General features: G+C 49.0%; 1 protein-coding gene across 7 annotated transcripts; it reads right to left on the bottom strand.

Moving 5' to 3' along the window:
* Positions 1-488: 488 nt before the first annotated feature.
* Positions 489-19936, bottom strand: PDX1 (pancreatic and duodenal homeobox 1). 7 transcript variants are annotated; one of them, XM_077974131.1, is made up of 4 exons: positions 19363-19936; positions 8210-15718; positions 2879-2965; positions 489-2726 (listed from the first exon to the last, which is right to left on the bottom strand). In XM_077974131.1, exons 1-2 carry the CDS (start codon positions 19766-19768, stop codon positions 15279-15281), a joined length of 846 nt encoding a protein of 281 aa, XP_077830257.1. In that variant the 5' UTR covers positions 19769-19936; the 3' UTR covers positions 489-2726; positions 2879-2965; positions 8210-15278. The 7 variants fall into 7 exon arrangements, with proteins under 7 accessions (XP_077830257.1, XP_077830256.1, XP_077830255.1 ...); XM_077974130.1 differs by having other exon boundaries at positions 11135-15718; XM_077974129.1 differs by having other exon boundaries at positions 11140-15718.
* Positions 19937-20492: the final 556 nt, after the last annotated feature.

Raw genomic sequence — 20492 nt, 5'->3', positions numbered from 1 at the left:
CAGCTTACACAAGTTAATGGAGTGAAAGCAAACAGAAAGCCACAATAAGGAATCACACCATATGAAGATCCCTTAACAACGGCCACTTGCTCTGCAGTACCTGGTATTCCTCAGCCCGGTTCTGATGGTGTCCACACTCCACACCCCAGGAAGACTCCCACTCCCTTCCCAGTCAGTCTGACCTTGAACCGTGAGGTCTGAGGGCCTGACGGATGTGAGGTCAGACAGCCTTCCCAAGCCCTGTGCAGTGTGACCTCATGCCTTTATTTCTGGTTGCTGAGTCTCTATAGGTCAGCCAATGATTAATGAGGTGAAGAAGGGTTCACAGACTTCCAAGAGCCAGACCTACTTGTAACTTGATACACTTGTTACGCTTTCTGCAGGAAAAGTGACAATGTAGTTGATGTTCTTTTAAATAATGCTTATTTTTCTCAATATAAATATTAAAATAATAAAAAAATCTTCTGTAATCCCTCTACTCAAAGTTAGTCACTGGTAATATTTACAAAGTTTATTTTTAATTTTAAAATCAATACATTCCCGTTGTGAAAAATACAAACAAGGCAGAACATAAAGTAAAATAAAAGGAACACCCAGTTCCACTCCCCAGAGTTCACTACTACTATTAACGATTGGTTCTAGCTTTGTCTAGTCTTTTTTTTTTTTAAACTATAAGCAACTGTCTGAAAAAGCACAAAATCTCAATAATAGGAATGGAAACAAATAAAAAACATTCCACAAACCCTAGTAAGATCAACTAATTTCTTTTTTTAAAAAATCCTAGTCTTTTGTTTATGAGTGGCTAAATGGATTGTGTGGGGGAGATGCTTAGTACGGGGCACACGCCCTATAATTACACAAATCCTGTCATAGATTTAGTATAGAGCAGATAGGAACAACTGTAGTGATGAGGACTCAGTACTCTATCAGCATTGTTTGGTTATTTACATAATGCCTGTGTTTTATAAGTGGCAAAAATAATACAGCTGACAATGAGATCCTAACAACCTTTACAAGTTAATTGCTGGCCTAAGTAAAGAACACTGGACTCTCAAGTTCCTATTTCTGGTCTCTATTCCACTTTTTCTCATCACTGAGGATTGAAAGCTATGTAGTGTTTTAAGTGATAGCTGGGGGAAATAAATAGTATGTGTGAATAACAAGGGGAAGCCATAGAATTTACCTGTCAAAATGGCCTTAGTTGTGTCTGTTCTCAAGTATGTAGATGGTGTCTGAGTTCTTTTCTTTACATACGCTTTAGGAATGCGTTCTTGAATCAGCTACAGGGCTGACCTTGGAAAAGCAGCCTTATTATTTCTGGGAGAAATAACTTACATTTGCAAAACATGTTGAAGAGGTTAACATCTGAAATGGATTCTGTATTTGTCTATTTACTTTCATGAGAGAGCGAAAGATATGGGCTCCACAGATAACACTGAGAATCTTACAGAATTCATACTTGTATCCCACTCCTCTCACAACTCAGCTCTATCTCTAGATTTTGCTTTTTGGAAATATCTTTACCATTTATTCACCTTTGTCTTCCTAGCATCTAGCGTAGGAGGGGACTATAATTGTATGTGACACTGCCTGATGGATAACAAATTAATTTGTACATTCATCAATTCATTCAACAGGCCTACCAGACTTTCTACTTATCAGAGCTTGTGTTAGGGCTAGGGATTCAGAAATGCACTACAGGCTGTTAATTGGCCCTTATCATCCATTTCTAACTCCATCTATATTCTCCCCTGTATAGAATTAACTGGAATGCTAAAAGCTACAGTTTCCAGAAGGTTTCTTTCTTTCTTTCTTTTCTTTTTTTGAGACAGGTTCTCCCTATGTTGCCCAGGCTGAAATGTAGTGGTGTGATCATAGCTCACTATGGCCTCAAACTCCTGGATTCCAGTTATCCTCCTGCCTCAGCCTCCTGAGTAGCTGGGACTACTGGTATATGCTGCCATGCCTGGCTTTTCCAGATGTTTTAGCAACAAGACTTCTAGGTGCAATGAAGGTTCTGTCAATTAGATGAATTCATGCAATATCTGGAGGACAGAAAGAAGACGGAAGTCATTGTTCTTGTCATAGTGGCTGGCGGGTTCTGGCAGATGTATTTGCATGGCCAAATCCACATTCCACTGTCTGGACATCATTTTCTTGGATATAGGGTAGAGCTGTGGTAGTACCAGCAATTTTTAGACCTATGCATTACAATCATGGTGATATGACCTTGAAGCCAAAAGCCTAGTGCTGTGCCTTTCAATAATCTTGTAAATACCTAATCTCCTTTTGCTGGAAATGCCTTGAGTGGTTTCTGTTTTCTATACTGAACTTTTTCTGATAAAATAAAAAAAGATGCAATCACCACCCTTTAGAAACTTACCATTTCTTAGGGGAGAGAGACAATGCAGCTTGAGTAGGAATATAAGAGAAGTACAAATGGACAAGGTGCTATGTGATTAAAGAGTAAGAACATAGAATGGGGAAGGGGCATTTCAGTTATCTATTACTGCATAGCAAACCACCTCCAAAACTTAGGGGTTAATTATCTCTCACATTTTGTAGATTAACTGGGTTCAGCTGGGCAGTTCTTCTGCAGGCTTCATGTCATTGCAGTCAGATGATGACTAGGGCTGGGATTTTCTGGAGCTCAACTGAGATGCTGGGATGCCTGGGCCTCTCTTCTCACGTGTTCTCAGGGTTTCTTTTCTCCACGCAGTATCTTCCTGTGAGGACATCGTGATATAGTCTCTCCAGCAAGGCAGCTGGGTTTTTCTATTTTTTTTTAACGTGGTGGTCCAGGATTCCCAAAGCACAAATGTGGAAGATATGAGCTCTTCTTCAATTTTAGGCTCAGGCTGGGCATAATGACTCATACCTGTCATGCCAACACTTTGAAAGGCCGAGGCAGGTGGATTGCTTGAGCTCAGGAGTTTGAGACCAGTCTAGGCAACATAGTGAGAACCTGTCTCAACAAAAAAGAAAAAAAAAATTAGCTGGGCATGTTGGTGTGTGCCTGTGGTCCCAGCTACTTAGGAGGCTGACATAGGAGGATCACTTGAGCCAGGGAAGTCAAGGCTTCAGTGAACTGGGATTGCACAGCTGCACTCTATCCTGGGCAACAGAATGAGACCTTGTGTCAAAAAAAGAAAAAAAAAAAGATGTTCGGCCTGGAAGGGGCACAGCATCAGTTTTGCTGCAGTTAAAGTGAGTCACAGGCTCAGCCCAGATTCAATGTGGGACGGGAGGACATAAAGGTGTGGAAACCAAAAGGCACGATTGATTGGCAGCCATCTTATAAGGAAGACACCACAGGGGGGTACTTGGGACGTTTGGGAAGTTTCATGGAGAACATGAAACTCATTGGTTCCATGGTTGTGTTTTAACAGAGTTTACAGAGGACCCAGAGCCTAGTCCAGACCCTAGTATAGTTACTTAGTACATTTTATTATTATTATTATTGTTATATAGATGAGAGGTTTCTATGTTGCCCAGGCTGGCCTGGAATGCCTAGCCTCGCCTCCTTATGTGCCAGGACAACAGGCCTGAGCCACCGTGGCTCCCTACTCAGTACGTTTTAAGAGAAGCCAAGACAGGAGAAAAAAAGGCAGGCAGGCAAACATAGGAAGTATAAGCTGATAGGCCCTTCCAGTCAAAGGCACTAAGGCAGGGTGTCCAATCTTTTGACTTCCCTGGGCCACACTGGAAGAAGAATAATTGTCCTGGGTCACACATAAAACACACTAACACTAATGAAGCTGATGAATTGAAAAAGAAAATTGCAGAAAAATCTCATAATGTTATAAGAAAGTTATGAATTTTTATTGGGCCACATCCAAAGCTGTCCTGGGTCACATGTGGCCACTGCCAGGGACTGGACAAGCTTGTACTAAGGCATCAGGGAGTAACTGCAAAATGCAGCTACCAGCCCCCCAGGGCTGAGGCAATAAAATAAAGAGGTTGTAAATATGAAAATGAAGAAGCTTGAAGGAGGGGCTTCACAGAGCTGGGACTCACACCTGTGAGAAGGGGTTGCTGGCCAACTGGTGTTGATATCTTTGAGGCAGTGCTGATTCTGAAGAAACTGCAAACCGGAATACTGCTGCTAATGGAATAAATTGCCACTACCAGGAGAAGCATGGCCTAGCTCACAGCTGAAGTAACTGGAGGCAGAAAGAAACAAGTCCTTCCACTGGCCTTGCACCTTGAAGCCTCCCTCCTGGCCAGTGCTGAGTAGCAGAGCCTGACCGATAGCCCGTTGCCAAAGGAGAATGTCATTTTCAGCGCCTCAGCCCACCTCCAGCATCACAAAGCATACTGTGGAAGACTGACTCTGAGGCTGAGATTAAGAGTTTAACAATCAGGTTGGGCGTGGTAGCTCACGCCTGTAATCCCAGCACTTTGGGAGGCCAAGGCAGGCAGATCACGAGGTCAGAAGATGGAGACCATCCTGGCTAACACTGTGAAACCCCGTCTCTACTGAAATACAAAAAATTAGCTGAGCGCGGTGGCGTGCGCCTGTAGTCCCAGCTATTCGGGAGGCTGAGGCAGGTGAATCGCTTGAACCCTGGGAGGCAGAGGCTGCAGTGAGCTGAGATTGCACCACTGCACTCCAGCCTAGGTGGTGACAGAGTGAGATTCTGTCTCAAAAAAAAAAAAAAAAAAAAAAAAAAAAAAAGACTTTAACAATCATACCTTATTTGAAAAGTATTTAACATGAGTTTTACCCTGGCCCTCAGTCTCTCTCTCTCCTAGCTCAACTTTCTCTCTCCAAAATAGATGTGAGTTGGTTTCTAATAAAAGCATATGATGAATAGAGCACTAAAAACAAAACAAAACAAAACAAAAAACCAAATGGTTAACACAGATAAAATGAAGATCATACCATTCCAAGCAGTGTTTTCAAAACTTTGTAACAAAGTTACAAAGTCAAAATATATTTTATATTTTGATCTGTTAGGCATATACATGTATAACTAAAAAAGTTACATGAAGCAATGTTTATCCTCACTATGTATAATGCACTCTGATATTCTCTACTATGTTTTATCTAATTTAAAAAAATCTGGTAATAACCCGCTAAGTTGACTTCATTGACTAATCTAGTTGCAACCTACTGTTTGAAAAACACTGACTTAGAGGAAGGGCCTACAAGGATAATCTAGAATAAGCTCTTTATTTTAAGTATCTAATCTAATTACATCTGCAAAAATCCCTTTTGCCCTGTAAGGGCACACAGACACAGGTTTCAGGAATTGCAATGTGGACACCTTTCAATTTTTCAGGGGCCATTATTCTGTCTACCATAGATGCATATCCTTCTGATTTGTCTCTTCTCCTCTGCAGCTGAGAAAGTAAGTGTATTGGCTGGAGTGCTCTAAGGGACTAGGGAGGTCCACAACACTTAGGGATGGCAGAATAGAAAGTCAAAGCAGCTTGGATTCCATATATACATTATATATATAAAAATAAAAATCTGGTAACAACCCACTAAATTGACTTTTTTTTTTTTTTTTTTTTTTTTTGTGAGATGGGGTCTCCCTGTGTTGCCCAGGCTGGAGTGATCTCAGCTCACTGCAACCTTCACTTTCTGGTTTCAAGCAAAACTCCTGTCTCAGCCTCCCGAGTGTCTGGGATTACAGGTATGTGCCACTATGCCCAGGTAATTTTTTTTGTATTTTTTGTAGAGCCGGGGTTTCACCATGTTGGCCTGGCTGGTCTCGAACTCCTGACCTTAAGTGCCTCGGCCTCCCAACGTGCTGGGATGATAGGCGTGAACCACTGCGCTTGGCTAAACTGACTTTATTGACTAATCAGTTGCAACCTACTGTTTGAAAATATACAACATATTATATAAAATATATAAAATATATATTATATATATATATATGTTAACACTCATCAATATAGTAACATCTAAGGAGATGATTTATTAAGAAGGTCTTGGAACAATCTCCTATTCTTTGGGGCCGGGGGCTAGAGATCCCTAAAATATTCTACTTTGTCAAGAGGCTTTCTATCTTTGGTCATCAGACTATCCTTAAATTGGCTGAAATGCTTGTGCCTTACAAGTAAAGCTAATTGCATGTGGGTATCAATGCTGTTTGACGTGTAACTTCAGTCAGTGCAGCCGGCTTTTGCCTCTGTGTTTTATACAGGTGGTGGTTTATTTTTGCTTATGCCTGGTCAGCTTCAATGTTACTTTGCAGTCCAGACATTCTCTTGTGAAGAGCCAGGACAAGACCTAGTTGTCCCCATCTGAGGGAGGACTCCAGGGCTCCAGGGAAAAGGGCATACATCTAATTGGTGTGGCAGTTGTTGCCTCCCCTGAGGTCCACTGAGCAAAGAGCTGTCTGTGATTTAGTAGGGCAAGAAAGGCCTCAGCTTCTGGAAAAACCACATCCTTCTAAAGGGCTCCACTCAGCCAGGTGAGGTGGCACACAGCCAGGTGACGTGGCTCTCACCTGCAATCCCAGCCACAGGAGGCCAAGGCAAGGGAATTGCTCAAGCCCAGGAGTTTGAGACTAGCCTGGGTAACTTAGCAAGATGCCCATGTCCAAAAAAAAAATTTTTTTTTAATTAGCTGGGCTTGGTGGCACGTGCCTGTGGTCTCAGTTACATGTGGGGCTGAGGTGAGAAGATTGCTTTGAGCCCAGGAGTTTGAGGCTACCATAAGATCGTAGGACCACACCACTGCACTCAAGCCTGGGCAACAGAGTAAGACCTTGTACCTAATAAATAAAAATAAAGCTTTCCACACACCCAAGTATGTGCTCTTCACATACCTTATCTTACTTAACTCTCACAGTAGTCACATGAGATGGGATTATCCCTAATTCACAGGGGAGTAGACAAGCTCAAATGGATCAAGTTATTTGCCCTAGTTCAGAAGGGCAGTAAATAGGGAACACAAAACCGGAAGCTAAAGCCCGCCCAAGGTAGTGAGAAACAGCACTTTCAATTTGTGCATTTGGCCAGGGATTGTTCTTTGTTTCCTCCACTGGACTGGAGGACAAAGGGTAGCATGAACAATGGCTTGTGCTTTATACAATCTGTTTGTGTTTCTGTGGAAAGGTCCAATCATCCACAGGAGAAATTATCCACTCTCCTGTCCTTAGGGCCTAGAAACATAGTCTTTTAATATTAAATAAAAATAAACCACGCATTCATTGATTGCAATAAATTCAGTTATATAATATTTTCTATTTATTTATTTATTTATTTATTTATTTATTTATTTATTATTTTTTGAGATGGAGTGCTGCTCTTGTTGCCCAGGCTGGAGTGCAGTGGTACGATCTCGGCTCACTGCAACCACTCTGGGTTCAAGCGACTCTCCTGCCTCAGCCTCCCTACTAGCAGGGACTACAGGTGCTCGCCACCATGCCTGACTAATTTTTGTATTTTTAGTAGAGACAGGGTTTCACCATGTTGCTCAGGCTGGTCCCAAACTCCTGCCCTCAAGTGATCTGCCCACCTCAGCCTCCCAGAGTGCCAGGATTACAGGCATTAGCCACCGTGCCGGCCAATTTTTTATTTCTTAGAGATTGTTTTGAACATTTAAAAATGCTTTATTTGGAGACAAGGTATTGCTCTGTCACCCAAGCTGGAGTGCAGTGGCGCAATCATAGGTCACTGCAATCATAGTCCTAAACTCCTAGGCTCAAGCAATCCTCTTTCCTCAGCCTTTCAGAGTGCTAGGATTACAGGCATTAGCCACCTTGCCCAACTCTATTTTGTACCTTTTTTTTTTTTGAGACACAGTCTCAATCTGTCGCCCAGGCTAGAGTGCAGTGGCACGATCTTGGCTCACTGCTACCTCTGCCTCCCAGGTTCAAGTGATTCTCCTGCCCAGCCTCCCAAGTAGCTGGGACTACAGGCACCTGCCACTAGGCCTGGCTAATTTTTGTACTTTTAGTAGAGACAGGGTTTCAGAGTTTCACCATATTGGCCAGGCTGGTCTCAAACTCCTGACCTTGTGATCCACTCACCTCGGCCTCCCAAAGTGCTGGGATTACAGGCATGAGCCACCGCGCCTGGCCTTATTTTGTACATTTTTTTGTTTGTTTCTAGAACTATGAAGTGGAAATAATTCCATGTAATATGTCGATTTCAAATTAGCAGTATTTCCAGACATATTTAGAAGTGTGGAACTTCTGAATTTTCTAGAGCATATGTAAATAAGAGAAATGACTTCAAAATGTTATACCTTTGGAAATCAGGTTCATTGAGAATTCTGAAAGAGGAGAGAGAGAATTTATTCAATGACGTAAATAATTAACAGCAAAAATATTGCTACACGTAATTTTTTTTGAATTGACAAATAGTACTTGTACATATACATGGGGTACATAGTGATGTTTTACTCCATATTATGTGTGGTGATCAGATCAGCTTCTTTACACTTTTTAGATGTGTAATTATCATTAGAAGTGAGATTTCAGAGTATTCCACAATATAGACGACTATCTTGAATGCGTGCTGATAATATGGCATATATTTAAGGTTTCTATATGCTCTATGTTCAGGGAAGGACTCCAAGGTGTTCAATCTAAAGTTGAATGATAGAATACTACTTAAAGTTAGAGCTATTTATGCTTTCAAAAGCCATGGGATCTCATTTACAGAGGAAATAATTTTAATGAAACATCAGGAATATAATTTTTTTTTTTTTTTTTTTTTGAGGTAGAGTTTCACTCTTGTAGCCCAGGCTGGAGTGCAATGGTGCAATCTTGGCTCACTGCAACCTCTGCCTCCCAGGTTCAAGCGATTCTCCTGCCTCAGCCTCCTGAGTAGCTGGGATTACAGGCATGTGCCACCATGCCCGGCTAATTTTGTATTTTTAGTAGAGACGGGGTTTCTCCGTTTTGGTCAGGTTGGTCTCCAACTCCCGACCTCAGGTGATCCGCCCGCCTTGGCCTCCCAAAGTGCTAGGATTACAGGTGTGAGCCACTGCACCTGGAAGGAATATAATTTTATCATGTGCATTCCATCTTACAGATGTGTAAATATACCACATTTTAATATTGGAAGCTGGTATTGACAGGTTATCACTAGGTAGCCTATAAGCCTCATCCCTTTCAGCCAGACACTTTCACTCTGAAATCATGTATTTGTAGCTGCTATTATCTGCAGACCTTGACCTCCCCTTCCTACCCAGTGTTTCCTGCCAGTCTCTTCGCACTGCTCAAGCTGACCATGGGAAGCAATTTCCTGAAGGCTGACTGCCAGATAAGAGGCTGCATCATTCCCATTTCTTTTGCAAGGAGGCCTTCTGCTTCCTGCTGCCCTGCCTCAGTTTTCCATCAGGTTTATTGCTCCCACATCTAGCCTGTCAGAGCTGGGTTGGAGTAAAGCTTGATTCAGTATCAACCCAGAATTTCCTTCTCCTGACATTTGTAAATACTTAATTTTCAGGAGGCTTTATAGGTAAATTTGTTGAGGTCACGAAATACTTTAGTTGTGAACTTCTTTTTTAGAAAGAGAAGATTTTAAAGTTCCTTATGGTAGTATTTTAGCAATCTGTCAGCTTCTACCAAAGTTTCAACTTTGTGTTATTCTAAAGACAGCACTTCTTGCCTTCAAACGTTGTGTCAACCCAAAGAATTGAGACAGTAACCTGAGCGGACAGTTTTCATCATCAGCAATGCCATCAGACACCTGTGAGATGGCTGTGCTGTAATCCCAGCACTTTGGGAGGCCAAGGTGGGTGGATCACTTGAGGTCAGGAGTTCAAGACCAGCCTGGCCAACGTGTCGAAACCCCGTCTGTATTAAAATACGAAAATTCACCAGGCTGAAATACAAAAATTGATGGCTGGTGCCTGTAATCCCAGCTACCCGGGAAGCTGAGGCAAGAGAATCATTTGAACCTGGGAGGCGGAGGTTGTAGTGACCGGAGATCACATCACTGCACTCCAGCCTGGGCGGCAGAGTGAGACTCTGTCGCAAAAATTAATAAATAAGTAAATAAAATAAAATGTATATAGGAAGATTTCCTTGGTCCCCAGATACACCTGATCATTGTCACCATGGCAACCCACATAAGACCATCCTAAACCCATGCACACAAACACACATAGGCACATAGGTTACACAGGCATCCTCAGAAACACAAAGATGGGGAGACTCACCCTCAGACACAAACCACACCTACACACACACACAGAGAGAGAGAGAGAGAGAATGAGAGAGAGAATGGGTAGTGGGGGGATGGAAATAGAACAGGTAGATTTCACCAGTTTGAAAAGGAAAGTACAATACTTAAATTTCAGTCAAACTTAAATGCATTGAACTGAACTGGTTCAAGGAGAGGATGGCAGTGCTAGACTAAGGAGGCCAAAATTAAGAAATCAAAACAACTCTTGTTCAAAAGGAGACATTCATTTTGGGGAATCATAGTGACTTCTATTTACTCTGGTAAATTCAGTCACTGATAATCAATTCAATCTCCATGACGGTATTGACCATCAAGTGGGAAGATGGTGATTTGTCTTGTAAAAACTGTGCTTCCAGGGCAAGCACTGTGAGGCTTCCAGCCATGCCGCAACAAAGCAGGAACCCAACATATGTTGCTGAATGCGTTCAGGCCCCAGTGCTGGAGTGAAGAACAAGTTATTTATGGACATCAGCCCTGTTAAAAACAATATGCATGACCCGAAATCATCACCGACTGTCAGATACTGTATGGTATGGATTTAACTTTTCAAGGTGAGAACTTCTTCAAGTACTATGTTAGCCCACCTACAGGAAAAACTACATTGCAGAAGAAAAGGAGAGGCGTTTTTTGTTTGTTTCCCATGCACTATCTTTTGTCACTATGAGATCCGACACTACGAGTTTCCTACGCCGGCAGGAAACAGAGGGACCTGGAGAAAGTCCCATAGCTCAGGCCCCCCTGGACAAGCGTGCGCTCCCAGATACTCCACCCGGGTTCCCATTTTCAGTGGTTTCCACGTGACGGTGTATGGTGAGAAACTGGTGCCGGATTTTCCAAATCGTGGGCCTCAGCAGCTTGGACAGAGCTAGCAACGCGATCCGCGAGTTGGGGGCGCGCATGGAGCTCTCGGTAGGGGCTCCGCGCGTGATCCGCCGGCGGATCGCGCGCATCGCTGGGCGGCGCTGGGTGAACTTACCTTACCTTGGGGTTGAAGAATCGAAGAGGAATGGAGGGCTGGTGGCTCCAGCTTGGACGGTCTTTGGGGCATGGAGGGGCAGGTGGCTGCGCTCTTGGATTTCTCCTCGGGGTGAGCAGGGTCGGGCGGTCCTGCCGGCTCTGGAGCGCATATGCTGAGCCAGCGCGCACTTGCGCAGGGCTAACTGCGTTCAGCGTTGGCAGGAGCTCTGCTCTTCCTCTGCACCCAAGGCCACTTCCTCCGTTCCCCTACCCCCGACCTTTTGAAGGCCACTGGTGTCTGTCCATTATGAAAGGAGTACGCCAAGCCCGAAGAACAGAGGGAGGCTGACAGCTCCCGGAGAAGTCAGGTACTGGGGTCAACCCTGGAGTTCTGGGACCAGATCACTTCCTTTGGGGAAAGGCTTTCCCGAAGCCCAACTGGCTGCTTTTTTCGGCTTCCTTGGAGATCTCCTTATGGTTCCCTCATTCTGGAGAGCCCGGCACCGTGCACAGGCATGCAGCTCTGAGCGCCCCCTCCCCTCAAGGTCCTCGATTCGCATCCACTGGCCCGTTGGCTGAGGGTGGCCGCTCAGAGTTTGAGCTACACACTTCGGGCCCCACGCGAGTCTGCCTGTGGGGTCTGATCCAGGAGGTATCGGTCCAGCTGCCTGAGGGGTCGGGACAGAGCCCACCGTCCCGCCTCCAAGGGTCGGGTGGAACCCAGAGGGGCGGTCCGCGGCGTTCATTCCTCTCCCGGTACTCTCCTCGAGGTCTCTCCGCCCAGCAGGACTTCGCTCTCCGCTGCCTCCCTGGGCCCCCCTGGGAGGTCGGTTTCTCCTGTCAACAACGCATCACCTCCTCCACCCCCACCAGGCGTCCGGGAGGCTACACCAGGCCCTGTCCCAAACTCTTCAAAGACATCGTCATCTCCTTACCGCCTCCTTATGAGCCCACTGTATGGACGAGGAAACTGAGAGTTAAATGATGTAAGCAAAGCCACGGGCAGTAAGGAAGGACTGAATTCAAGCCCAAGGCGGCGCGACCTCTGGAGTCCGAGCTCTTCTCCGCGGGAGGCACAGGCTCCGGTTGCCCGAGTCTCTGCCACCCAGAGAACTTTCAAGCAAAGCTCTTATCCCGGGCCCAACCCTGGGCAGTCGGAGGTCGCACGCCTGCCTGAGTCACCCCGCGCCCTCGGCTGCCCAAAGACCAGTCTCGGGCGGCCTGTGCCTCTTCTCCTCTCCTTGGCGAACCCTCGGGCCTTGCGGAGAAGCAGCGGCTGGCCCAATTCGCAGAGCCAAGTCGGGTACGGAGCCTCGGAGAGGGCGACGGCTTCTGCGCGGGGTCCGAGGACAAGTTTCTGCGCCTCCACCAACTAACTGGTCGCGGAGCTTCAGTTCTTTGCCTGGTGAAGTTTGCTGTGGAAAACCTAGTGAGTTTATTTACGAGGAAGGGCGTCCTGAAACTAGGCAGTGTTCGGCAAAGATCAGTGGGAAGAGGAACAAAATTCCTATCTGCAGCGACAGTGTGGGGACTTGCCAGAGGAGAGGGGCTGCTGGGGGACTGGTGGGGGACTTTAGAAACAGCAGCTTCCATAAAACATAAACGATGACAGCCATAAAACAATAGCTACTATTTGTGGAGGGATTCCTAATTGCCGAATTAGCATTTTACTTTTTTTTTTTTTTTTTTTTTTTGGTTTAAACCTCACAGCAACTCCATGAAGTAGCATTTGCCTCCACTCTCTGGATGAGGAAACTGAGTCACTGACCTGGAATCATTTTATCAGGACTACGGGCTGGACCAATATTTGAGGGACCTGGGATGCGAGCGCAGATTTGCCCCACCCCAGAGCCCAGGCGGGCGTGGAGAACTGCAGGGAAAGAGCACGCTCAGCGATAAGCAAGTTCCTCTTTCTGATCCGGGGGACTTACTTTTATCCCGAGGGACTCGATTTCTCTCTCCAATGAAACAAAACAAAACGGCAACAACAAACAGCGTCTATCTTTGCAAAAAGTGAAAGAAAAGCAGCGACTCCTGGGAGTGAGGTACTGGTATTGAACCCAGGGAGCGCCGGGGACGGCCGTCGGGTGCACTGTCGGGCTCAGGCGCCCACCTGAGAGCTTCGTGCAGGGAAGAGCAGAGTGGTCCTAGGGGTTGGAAGCCCTCTAAATCCGGTCATCTTTGCCTCTAACATAAGACACTTTTGGCCCTCGGTCTCCGGGTACGGAGACTCATCCAAAACAACGCTTCTTTTGGAAGGGTCACGGAAAACGGCCTCGCCTGCGTCCTCAGCTTTGGGAGGAAAGAGGAGACCCGACCACGGTGGGAGCCAGTGGTGGGTTTCACCACTGGCAGCACTGAGGCGTCAGGTGGGCGGCGCTTGACTCCGCCAGGATGCAATATTGGCCAGGGGTACTCCGAACTGTCTCCCACGCTCTAGGTTCTGTTGCCTGAGAAAGTCAGCTTGAGAAGACATTCTTAAATTAAAAATAAAACAAAACTGGAAATTCATCCCCTTACAGGGTGCTCCAACTCAAAACTCAAGTGTACAATTTCTTAATTACCTGGTTTTCCCTGATTAGTGCTGAAAATAAATAGACGCTGATCAGCCTGGCCATCATGGCGAAACCGTCTCTACTAAAAATACAAAAATTAGCCGGGCGTGGTGGTGTGAGCCCGTAATCCCAGCTACTCAGCAGGTTGAGGTAGGAGAATCCCTGAAAAAAAGAGGAACCCGGGAACGACAGAATGAGACCCTGTCAAAACAAAAACAAAAACAAAACAAGAAACCTGCTAATTTAATCTTAAAAGTGAATCCGAATCATCCCACTGCCAGAAAGCTTTGAAACAAAGTGAGGAGAATCAGTTTTCATCTCTTCCCATATTATCCGTATTTATTAAGCATTTCCCACAAACATAACCTGAAAACAAGACCCAGACCTTGAAAAGAAGACAGACCTGGGATGCACAGACCTGTTTGTAAAGAACTGTTTCGTAATTTTAAAATGTTAAATAAGATAACTGGGTTTCCAAACCTTCCAATGACATACGTTTTCATAATTTCTAAAGATGTGAAAGTCATACTGGCGCGTGAATAGTTTGTTTCCAAAGCATGCCAGGCCACTGTGCTTGTCTTCAGCACAGCCTCTACCTTGAAACAGGAATTACATCCACATCCTAAATAGAAAGTTCCAAATATCTTTGGTTTAGTGGTCACCCAGGGGTCCATCTTTCTCCCTCATCCCCAGATCCAGGCCTGTCTCCCCTTGCCTTCCCTGCCAGCAGTGTGGAACTGGGGCACAGGGACTCTTGTACTGCTCCTAAGCCAGCCCTGTCGCTGTTCGCCCTGCCTTGCAAGATGTTCTCTTCCTCAGAAGAAAGGGGTGCAAGTTGTAAGATGTGCAGCAGAGAAGTGTGCAGCTAGAGAACAGGAAGAGGAGGGATGAGAAGGGGAGGCAGAAGGAGGAGGAGGAGAAAGAGATTAGGAAGAAAAAGGAGGAGGAAGAGGAGGGAGAGGAGGAGGAAGAGGAGGGAGAGGAGGAGGAGGGGGAGGAAAGGAAAGGAGAGCAGCAGGAAGAGGAGGGGGAAGAAGAGGAGGAGGAGGAGGAAGAGGAGGACTCACTGTATTCCACTGGCATCAATTTCACGGGATCTTTGAAAACTCAAACATTTCCATTCAATTATTTCTAAACTTAAAGTGGTCGCCCGAGTAAGAATGACTTTGTTTATGGGCAGATTAAGGCATTCGGTCCAGCTCCCCTGCTGTGTACTGGGGAGACTTCCAATGTGTACGGTACAGTTTCCATTGTCTTTGAAGAGTCGGCTTCTCTAAACAGGTTCCAAGGTGGAGTGCTGTGGGCGGGCAGGGATGTGTGCAACAGCCACAAACAACGCCAATCCTGTATCACTAAAAGAGGGCCCCAATACTACAGAAACCAATGGCTCTTTTTCTTTCGGAAGGCCTGCCAGCATCTACCCGCGGGGCCCCAATTAGCACATGCGCCTGAGAGAGCGGGTTTTCCCCTTTGGTCTAAGGTGGGCCCCCGCAATTGCCGACCCATTCAACTGCCAGGGCGGGTGGTCCACGCCCGGGGTCCTCCTAGGCCCTCTGCTCCTCCTCGGCGAGTGGTTGATGCCGCTCAGCCAGGAGCAGTTCCTGCCTCTCACCGTGGTTCCTGTGGCCGCCGAGGCGCGACGCTGGAGGGCTGTGGCGACGCGCTAAGGCCAGGTGGCAGGCGGCCCTCTCGGGCGGCAACTGGGGCAGCGGGCGGCACAGCACCTCCGGGGGGCGGCGGCGGCGGCAGAAGCTCCTCGCCGGAGGTCACGGCGCAGTCCTGCTCAGGCTCCGCGACCCCGCCACCCCCGACCGCTGTCCCGCCGCCGCGCTTCTTGTCCTCCTCCTTTTTCCACTTCATGCGGCGGTTTTGGAACCAGATCTTGATGTGTCTCTCGGTCAAGTTCAACATCACAGCCAGCTCCACCCGGCGCGGCCGTGAGATGTACTTGTTGAATAGGAACTCCTTCTCCAGCTCTAGCAGCTGTGCGCGCGTGTAGGCCGTGCGCGTCCGCTTGTTCTCCTCCGGCTCCGCCGCGTAGGCGCCGCCTGCGGGCGACACAGGGCGTGAGTGTGGCCCCCGGAGCCCCGCACAGTCCCCACCCACGCAGCCCAGCCCCTTCAAGGGGATCAGGGAGTCCTAGCGCTACCAGTTGCTCCCGCCGGATCCACGGAGCATCCCATTTCAGCGCCTAGTGTAGACGCGCGAAGCCCTTCCCTAGTAAAGGAAGCCTTTTTATTGGAGGCCAAACCCGAGTCGGCTCTTGCCGTGAGCCTAGGCTTGGCTCAGCCAATGAGTGGTCCTTGAATGCGCTCGTTTAATCGGTGTTAATCAACTGATTGATGTTGATTTAAATGTAGGTAATAGATAGTTAAACCGACTGGATCCTACCAAAACAATAAAACGCCCTTAATTCAGGGCTTAAAAAAACCTCCTGACGGTGATCCACAAATGTAAGAAATACATTTCAGATCGTTGTGTAGTTCACACACGGACATTGTAGTCAGTTATATGGACAAATCTTAAGAACGTAAAACAAACGTTTACCACTTATGATGCTATCTACTTTTCCCCCCACTATCTGCTATTTCGTTTAAAAAATACTAATCTCAACCTAGTAAATTGATTTTATGACCTGCGAATGGGTGCAACCTGCAGTTTGAAAATCTTTGTGCTAATGGAGACTGTGATACATTTTGTTATATGGGACCATGTATTTCCTCTCTATATATTATATCGTAATTAGTCACAACCTGACAGCCAGCAAATTCTCCATACTTGTTTTAACTTCAGCGAGACTTCTGCCCTCGAAGTGAAGAGCATATTGTTCTAGGGGTCACGTTGGCTACAGCAGAACTCTGGCAGCTCCAGACTCTACGCCCTGGATCCCAAATGCCCTCAGAGGTGTTGAGGGGAGACACAGGGGCCCTAGCCCAGCTGCCGAACCGACAGCCCCACGGAGGAGGGGGCAGTGGTGCAGAAACAAGCCTCCTGTGTCTCCAAGATGCAACAGGACGCCCTGGACAAGGAGGTTGGAGACCCACATTCACTGCCCCTGCGCTCAGCCAGGTCCCAATATTTTCTTTTCTGTGCAAAATACTGACTGCACCCGGACTGTGGATGCTGACGCGGGAAATTCCACCAAAGCTCCGGGGAGAGACTTGTTTTAGAGCAAAGGCCGCGGACATTTCTCCTGTGAATGTTGGCTAAGCCTTAGGAATTGAAAGGCGAGTGTGTGTGCGTTGGGGGCGGGTTAATTTCGCGATGGAACCCTACTGGGTTTCCCCCCAGGTCGAGAAAAGGCGCCGGAAGCTGAAGCAGAGGCTCAGACCCTAGTCCAGGGAGAGTCCTACTCGCTGGGGGCATCCCCGAATCTACCTGGCATCCCAGGCCTGGGAGAGAAGCGAGGCGGGCCTTCAATAAACATTTTGAAAGGCTCTCTAAAGTTTTTACATTAAACCCACACGTCTCTGGGTTCCTGCTTTAGGCTGCGGGCTTGGTGAAGGCCCTGTCAGAGACTGCTCAGGGAGAGACTGCCCGGGGTGCACTACTCCCGGGGGGCCTGTGCCTGTGGCAGGGGTGGAGGTTGAGGATGGTGGGAAAAAGTCAAGGGCGCCGAGCCTGGGCCCTTCCCCAAGGCGCAGGGCGAGGCAGTTTAGGTGCCAGCTGGCCAGTGCTGCTGAAGCATTTGGGGGTCAATGTGTTTCAAAACCTCTGTTGTCATTAGCATTCAGATTCGTACTGCCAGTGAGAGCCCTTTTGTCACTTCGCTCTTCCCAGGGGCAGGTGGGTTTGCAATTTTTGAATTCCGGCTCCATCGAAAGTTTCCCCTAGAGGAACCCGGGGATAGCAGCCGGCCCCAGAGACGGCTTCCTGGGGAAGAGAGGGGAGGTCAGCTCCTTCCCCGAGAGTCGAGCGTGCAGCGGGTTAGAGGGCGCCAGCAAAGGCCTGGGGCCAACTCGAGCCCGAGATTGTCGCCCTACTTGGGTCCCCCGAACCCACGCCAAGTCTGCTGATTTGCCTTCTGTTTTTACTTTCTGGCTTCTTGGGATCAGCCTAAGCCCAAGTCCTCCAGAGCAGAGGTATCCCCGCTTGGGTTGGGATAAGGACGTTACTCCACCTCACAAAACCTCTTTCGGAGACCAGCTGTCGCCCATTTCCTGAGGAAGGCCCAGGCCGGGAGAGCAGGAGCTCCGAGGGCCTAGGAGGCCAGAAGAGAGGCCTGGAGGGCAGGCAGCCCTGGAAGGGAATTGGTTGGGGAATGGGAGCCCCCTACCTTTGTTCAAGGGACTGTCCTCCCGCCTCCTAAGAACCCCGCATTTCCGGAGACGTCAAGGCCTTTCGCCAGGGCCGCGCGAGCTGGGTAAGTTCGCAGAGGCGCCGCGGCAGCTTCTGGCGCCCCTGTCAAGTGGGTTTCGCTGGAGGTGAGGACGACTGCAGCGCAGTTCAGCCCTCGTCCTGCTTCAGGACCTTCGCCTTAGCGAGAAAGTGAACGAGGAAGGGGAACGTCCCGCGGACCCCGGGCGAGCTGGGGTCCCCCTCCCTCTCCCGCACAAAGCCAGGCCTGTCTGCAGCTGGGCTCAGTGTCAGGCAGGGCTGGCCAGACCCCGCAGATGGGCGCTGAGGATTCTCGGGGTGCGCCGGGGGACGCCGGCTCGAGCTGTTCCCCCTACTCCCGGCTGCCAGTTGAAAGGAAAAGGCAACTATTTACGGTGCAGGTGTGACCAGAAGTGGCTGCGGCACGGCAGCGATGACAGTGTGTAGCGGAGACCACACAGGCCGCGCCGGAACTCGCCGCCCGAGCGGGGCCGCGAAGGACCCGGGGGCTACTCTGTGCCTCCGGCTCCCGGCTCCGGGAAAGACCTTCTGTTCTCCGCCTGCCCCGAGGGCCGCAGGCACCAGGCCTCTCGCCTCCCCACTGGCTAGGCAGGGAGAGCCCATCTCTTGCAGAATTACTTCCTGGGAAGCAGCGCGGGGAGACAGCTTCAATTGCTTTCGGTTGGTGAAAAACGAATTCGCTTCTCAGATTGCTCTCCTAGCCGCCAGACTCTGACGTAGAGAGGCCGGCCTTCAGCCTCGCGGTGCCTTGCCCCAGCCCCTTCCTCTTTACTCCCATCCTGTTTCCCCAACCAGGGAAGCCGGACACTATGGGATTGGGTACAGTTTCCTTTCCCTCCCTGCCTTTCTGCACCTACCTGGCGCCCCTAGATGCCTGCCCTTCCTTAACGAAGTGCGGGAAGTGAGAGGATCCGGGGCTCCGAAGGCGATCTGGGGCCTGGGTCAGAGGCACCCTTGTCCCTACTCGGCTTCCTCGACGTGCACTACCAAGGAGTCCTGGGTTCCCGGGTCCCCTGCTCGAGGAGGATCTATAGTGTCCGAAGCCCTGAGCTGGACTCAGCCTTAGCTCTCTAGGGATGGCGCTGGGGGCGCGGGCTCCTGGGGCGAAGATGGGCTCCGTGTACAGGGAAGGAAGGAGTTTACGCTCCCAGGAGAGTAGGGTGGGAAAGATGCTTCAAACTGGACCAGAGAAGCGCTGCTGTGAGGGATGGCCTCGTTAACTCCCCGATGTAGTTTAGTCCGACCTGGGATAATCCAAGGTGCCGGGAACAGAGAGAAGGCTCCTGGGAGCTCTTGGAGGTAGGGCGGCCGGGTGAGAACCGGAAAGGAGAAAGGGGTGGGGAGCCAGGCTTACCTGCCCACTGGCCTTTCCACGCGTGAGCTTTGGTAGACTTCATCCATGGGAAAGGCAGTTGGACGCGGTTGGGCTCCTCCAGGACGCCCGGCTCGGCTCCCTCCGGGAAGGGCCCGGAGGGCGGATGGGGGAGCGCGAGCTGAGCCGGGAGGTGGTGGTGGAGGTGCGCCACCGCGGGGTCGTCGGCGAGCGGGGGCACCTCGTACGGGGAGATGTCCGGGGGGCTGCCCTGCTCCAGCGCGCCCAGGGCACCGGGGAACGGGGGTGGCGGCGGCGGCGGGGGCTGGCGGCCCATGTACAGGCACGCAGGGGGGCTGGCGCTGAACTCCGGCGCTGGGCCTCGCTGGAACGCGCATGGGTCCTTGTAAAGCTGCGTGGCCGCGTAGTACTGCTCCTCGCCGTTCATGGCTACGGCCCGGGCTTGGGCACCGAGAGCCGGGAGTCGGGAGCTGGGGCCGAGGACTTGGCACTGTGCGGCGTTCCCACTCCCGGCGCCACCCCTGCTCGCTTTGACAGCACCGCACTGATCTCGGAGGCAACCCACAGCCTGCGGGGACCGGCGGGCCGGCCGCCGCGCCATAGGCTCCGCGGGGCCCCACGTGGTTCAGCCGGGGGCCGTGATTGGCCTGGCTGACAGCCCTAAGAGGAGAGGCCAGGTACCCGCGAGCACCTGCTTTCATTCCAATTTTGTCTCTCAGCTGAGTTTGCTGCACACCCCTGAACCGGCAGCTGGCGGTGCTCTGCAAAGTGGGCGCTCATGAAAACATTAGAATCATTCATTTACAGAAACATTTTCCCCGTGGCTTAGACGTTTCTATTTTCCTATATTTTTCTATTTTCCTACATTTTCTACTATATTTGATAATGGACATAGTGTGTTTGTTAATTGATATAGTTTACAAGGAGACCTGTTGAGCTTTTAATTTCTTTTAACTGTTGGGGAAAATGATGAAAAAGGTTTGCAGACCCAGCTGTCTAGCTCGGAAGAATTTGATTCTATTTTATTTATGAAGTTTGTTCACAGCCACCAAGGTGTCGGTTAAAAAACACACAAAACTCTGGCATTCGTTGTGTGTTTTTACTTGTGGATGTGCTACAAGTACTGGGGTGTAAATGGTAACTTCTGAAGC

This window comes from Macaca mulatta, chromosome 17 (assembly GCF_049350105.2).
Source record: "Macaca mulatta isolate MMU2019108-1 chromosome 17, T2T-MMU8v2.0, whole genome shotgun sequence".
Lineage (NCBI taxonomy): Eukaryota > Metazoa > Chordata > Mammalia > Primates > Cercopithecidae > Macaca > Macaca mulatta.
This window is presented reverse-complemented; position numbering and strand designations above follow the sequence as displayed.